Consider the following 5299-nt stretch of genomic DNA (forward strand, 5'->3'; position numbering starts at 1 on the left):
AAAGGCCCCAGTGTCTCTTGTTCCCTTCTTTTTATTCATGAGTTCTCATCATTTAGCTCCCACTTACAAGTGAAAACATGCAGTATTTGAGTTCTTGTTCTCTTGTTACTTTGCTAAGGATTATGGCCTCTAGCTCCATCCATGTTCCTGCTAAAGACATGACCTTGTTCTTTTATATGGCTGGATGGTATTACATGCTGTATATGTACCACATTTTCTTTATTGAATCTGTCATTGATGGAGATTTAGACTGGTTCCATGTCTTTGCTATTGTGAATAGATAGTGCTGCAGTGAACTTTCGCTTTTGTATGTCTTTATAATAGAATAATTTCTATTCCTCTGGGTATATACCTAGTAATGGGATTGCTGAGCTGAATGGTGGTTCTGTTTTTAGCTCTTTGGGGAATCACCATAGTGCTTTCCACAATGATTGAACTAATTTATACTTCCACTGACAGTGTATAAGTGTTCCCTTTTCTCCACAACCTTGCCAGCATCTGTTATTTTTTTTTATTTTTTTATCAACTCCCCCCAACATTTTTTATTATAAATACAGGTATCAAAACAATCCTGAACATATTTTTGATACTACTAGTAGTCAGCACCCACATCGCTTCAAAAATTAACACATCTGTGACAATATTCGTTGTACCTGCTACTTTTTAAACAATTTCAACTGCAGCTCTCTTTCACTAAGCAAGATGGGTAAAGCATGCCATTTCTGTTTTCTTTTCTTGAGATTTTCACTTTTTAGAAACACACATGCTTCCACTGCCATCTGACACTTCTCCACACCCTTTCATCTTGTAAACCTGAATTCTACTTCGAGTACTCCAGGTTTATGTTTAAATGACAGTGCCTTAACAAGAGAAAAAAAATTGTGCTGCATTTTTCCTCCTGTTGCCTGAAAACAAAATGGGTGTACATGTATTAAATATATTCTTACAAATGTCCAGGTCATGTTCACCAGCTGGAATTCTTTTACTTAATGTGTGGGTATTTTTCATTGTGATATTTAATCAAGACATTAACATGAGTAGAAGGTTGTTGATTTAAGACAAGTTTGAGATCCACTAAAATTAATTGCTGCATGTTTGTCCTTCTGGTGGCTGTGGAAGCTTCATATTTTCTTTGGACATCATTAGACATCTTAGCTCTTGAAGTACAACTTTAATGCTATATGAATTTTGCCATTTTGCTAACACTGGTATGCGCTGGGCATCCACCATCCCACTGGAATTATTTATTCCATTCATATTAATTTTTGTTACAAATCTAACTGACGGAGGAGCTTCTGGGTATTTAGGTCCACATTCTACTTTCAGGCTATATATTCTGTTTTCATAATTTGTCCTTGGTGGCCCAATAATCATGCCTGTCCACCTTGTAAGTGTCATATCTTCATCATCTTCAAGGCCCCAGCTAACCGTACCATCGCCTACTCCTTTTTGTCCTTCTTCAAGTTCTTCCAACAAGCAAAAATTACGAGGAACTTTAACTCCTGTGGAGACCGCCATCTTCTCCTGCAGCCCGACGCAGCCCGCCAGCATCTGTAATTTTTTTACTTATTAGTAATAGCCATTCTGACTGGTGTGAGATGGTATCTCACTGTGGTTTTGATTTGCATTTCCCTAATGATCAGTGATATTGAGCTTTTTTTAAAATATGCTTGTTAGCCACATGTATGTCTTTTTTAGGAAAGTCTCTATTCATGTCTTTTGCCCATTTTTTAATAGGGTTTTCATTTTTTTCTTGTACATCTGTTTAAGTTCCTCACAGATTCTAGATACTACACCTTTGACAGATGCATAGTTTGCAAAAAAATTTGCTCCCATTCTGTAGGTCTGTTTATTTTGTTAACAGTTTATTTTGCTATGCAGAAACTCCTAAGTTTAATTAGATCCCATTTGCCAATTTTTGTTTTTGTTATGATTGCTTTTGGCATCTTTGTCATGAAATATTTGCCTGTTTCTATGTCCCAGATAGTATTTCCTTGGTTGTCTTTAAGAGTTTTTACACTTTTGGGTTTTATATTTAACTCTTTAATCCATCTTGAATTTATTTTTGCATATGGTATAAAGAAGGGGTTCAGTTTCAGTCTTCTGCATATGGTTAGCCAGTTATCTCAGCACCATTTATTGAATAGGGAATCATTTCCCTATTTTTTTTTTTTTTTTTTTTTTTTTTTTTGGTCAACTTAATTGAAGACCAGGAGGTTGTAGGTATGCAGCTTTATTTCTGGGCACTCTATTGTCACCACTGCTATTCAACATAGCTATGAAAGTTCTTGTCAAAGCTGCCAGGCAAGAGAAAGAAATAAAGTGCATCCAAATAGAAAGAGAAGAAGTCAATCTATCCCTCTTTGTAGACAATAAGTTTCTATATCTGGGAAATCCCACAGTCTTGGCCTAAAAGCTTGTTAAGCTGATAAACAACTCCGGCAAGTTTCAGGATACAAAATCAGTGTGCAAAAAGCACTAGTATTCCTGTATACCAACAACAGTCAAGAGACAAATCAGGAATGCACTGCCATTCATAGTAGCCCTAAAAAGAATAAAATACCCAGAAATAATGCAAAAGATCTCTGTAATATGAATTACAAAACACTGCTGAAAGAAATCAGAGATAACACAAATGGAAAAACATCCCGTGCTTATGGATAAGTAAAATCAATATCATTAAAATGGCTATACTACCCAAAGCAATTTATACATTTAATGCTATTCCTATCAAACTATCAATTACATTCTTCACAGAACTAGGAAAAGAAACTATTTTACAAACCACATGGAACCAAAAAAGAGCCCAAATATCCAAGGCAATTCTATGCAAAAAGAACAAAGTTGGAGGCATCACATTACCCAACTTCAAACTATTCTACAGGGCTACAGTAATGAAAACATCATGGCACTGGTACAGAAACAGACACATAGACCAAAGGAAAAGGTGTCTTAAATTACTATATTTGTTGACCTACATATATGAATTTTTGTTATGTACTATGATTTTCAATTTTGATTTATAAATAACAGGTATCTATTATTTGAATAAAGTACTCAATTTCAACTAACTTGGTTAGTTGTTGCTTTGTAATTTGTAGAAAACCAGTTTATATAGAAAATGGAAATATACATACTTGCACTTATGTCATTCTAACAACAATTCCACGAACCAGGTATTACTATACCATTTACAAATGGAGGCACAGAAAGTCTCAGCAACTTATTCAAAACCATACTGCCTAGGATGGAGTATTATCCAAATGAGGCTAGCCCACTTTTGGGGCCCATAATTTAACCTTCATGCAACGATCATGGAAGAAGATTTAAGAGCAGTTTGTTTCTTCTCCTCCATTTTTCTCTTTTTCATAACGAAAATTTTAGTATTCTTAAGAAAAGTATTGACTTCCAAAATTACTACAAGAACATTACTGTAAGAACAAAATAGAATGATATAAAATATTATCTATTTTATATAATTAAATTGAAATAACTATGCTTCTTTAAGGCCATATACATCTTACCCCACTCACACTCATGTTTTCAAAGGTGTATTTATCCCATATTATTATTTATGTTCAAGTTTATACATTGCTTAATTACGTGGACTCCCTAAACATAGTGCATTTAGTTTATTAATATAAAATGAGAGCTGGTACACTTTATTGCTTACTTGTGTTCTAATAGCAACCTATCATTCAAGTAAAGAAAATATGTCTAAGATTAATGTAGGTCACACTAACCCAAGTATTTTGATATTTTTGGAGTAAACAGAACCAAAAAGTAAACAGGCAAAAAGTCAATCCTTAAGCCAACAATGATAACAGGATATGTGTAAATGAATGGATACTATAATTATTTTTTTTTTTACATCAAAAGAGGCAAAATAAAAATTTCAAACCCTTACATAAGGCCATGGGGCAGATAAAGACAAGAGAAGTCTAATTGCAATATATCCTGTAATGGAATCGCTGTCTGTGTAGAAGCTGATTAAGGTTAATTTGAATCACATCAATTTGAATTAATGTGGCCTTTGCAGAATGAACAACACCCTAGTGCCAAATGATCAATGAGTACTTTTAACTCCATACATCCGCCTAGAAAGGTTAGATTTATTAGTTTTCAAGATAACATTTTAGAATGCAAATCCATGTTACTTCATTTTTCTCCAGCCCACCTCACCTGAACACCTGGAAGTTCTCAGGACAGATGTGTCTTAGAGTGAATTCATTTATAATGTGAAGCAAACAAGAATGTATGGAGAAAAACAGCCAAATAGTTTTGCCTCTCTTCCAATGCTGGACAAACAAGTTCAAGTTACCAGTTAAGTCAAAGATTGTAGTTTAGAAAAAAAAATAACTGACTATATTAGATATAGAGTCATGTGTTACCCATATGGATTTCAAATCTTAGAGCTCAAAGATCCTTTAAGGTTTTAAGGACAATTTATTTTAATTCCCTTATTTTATGGATTAAAACATACTGCAGCCCAGTAAATTTAAGTAACTTGCTTATAGTCACACAACAAACTGGACCAAAAGTTTCATCTTTAGGCCACACTTTACACTTCATAATCTCTGCTGAATTGGATGTTTTACATTATTTGCACACACATGCAAAAACATGTTACTGGCAAGATACAGTATTTTTGTCAATTGTTGTGATATCAGCAACAATCTTAGCAATTAAATTTTCAGAGATGACATATCATCTCTTTACTCCTAGAAAATTTACTTTAAAAAAAAAAAAAAAACAGCCTTTTCAAGTTAATCATCTTATCACTAGCCTCTTTGACTAATAGGCTGCTAGAATGTATTCAGGCATATAGAGTAGTTTCATGTTTCTATGCCTTTATTTCCACTCTTCCCTCTGGAATGTTCTTTATCATTGTATCTTAACTGTCTGCTCCCCCTATTCCTACATGGAATACTCACATTTTCACTGGTCTATTGTTACATAACAAATCATCACAATCAATTCCTTCAAATGGCAAAAATATATTTGCTCATGATTTTTCAGCTTAGGCAGATAAGCATAGCTATTGCAGGTCTGCTTCACATGGTGAAATCTGAGACAACTCACCTAAAGCTAAAGGATGCAAGATGCTTCATTGGCATGTCTGTTGCTTTACCTGGTATTAATGAAATGGTTGTGGGACTGGCTGGGTTTGTCTTCCTTACTTCTTAGTCTGTTATTATACAGTGCCTCTCTGTTTCCAAAAGCTAGCTCTCAATCAAGATATTCAGATTTCTTTATGATGGCTGCCTTCCAAGAGAAAGGAATAGCTGTTAGACCTCTT

General features: G+C 34.3%; 1 protein-coding gene across 2 annotated transcripts; it reads right to left on the reverse strand.

The window, feature by feature from the left end:
* Window positions 1–1080: 1080 nt before the first annotated feature.
* LOC104657747 (ubiquitin-conjugating enzyme E2 variant 2-like) lies at window positions 1081–1543 on the reverse strand. Of its 2 annotated transcripts, XM_030926103.1 has the most exons (2): window positions 1355–1543; window positions 1081–1228 (listed from the first exon to the last, which is right to left on the reverse strand). In XM_030926103.1, the coding sequence occupies exons 1-2, from the start codon at window positions 1516–1518 to the stop codon at window positions 1081–1083; spliced, it is 312 nt and encodes a 103-aa protein (XP_030781963.1). In that variant the 5' UTR covers window positions 1519–1543. The 2 variants fall into 2 exon arrangements, with proteins under 2 accessions (XP_030781963.1, XP_030781959.1); XM_030926099.1 differs by having other exon boundaries at window positions 1081–1543.
* Window positions 1544–5299: the final 3756 nt, after the last annotated feature.

This window comes from Rhinopithecus roxellana, chromosome 2 (assembly GCF_007565055.1).
Source record: "Rhinopithecus roxellana isolate Shanxi Qingling chromosome 2, ASM756505v1, whole genome shotgun sequence".
NCBI lineage: Eukaryota > Metazoa > Chordata > Mammalia > Primates > Cercopithecidae > Rhinopithecus > Rhinopithecus roxellana.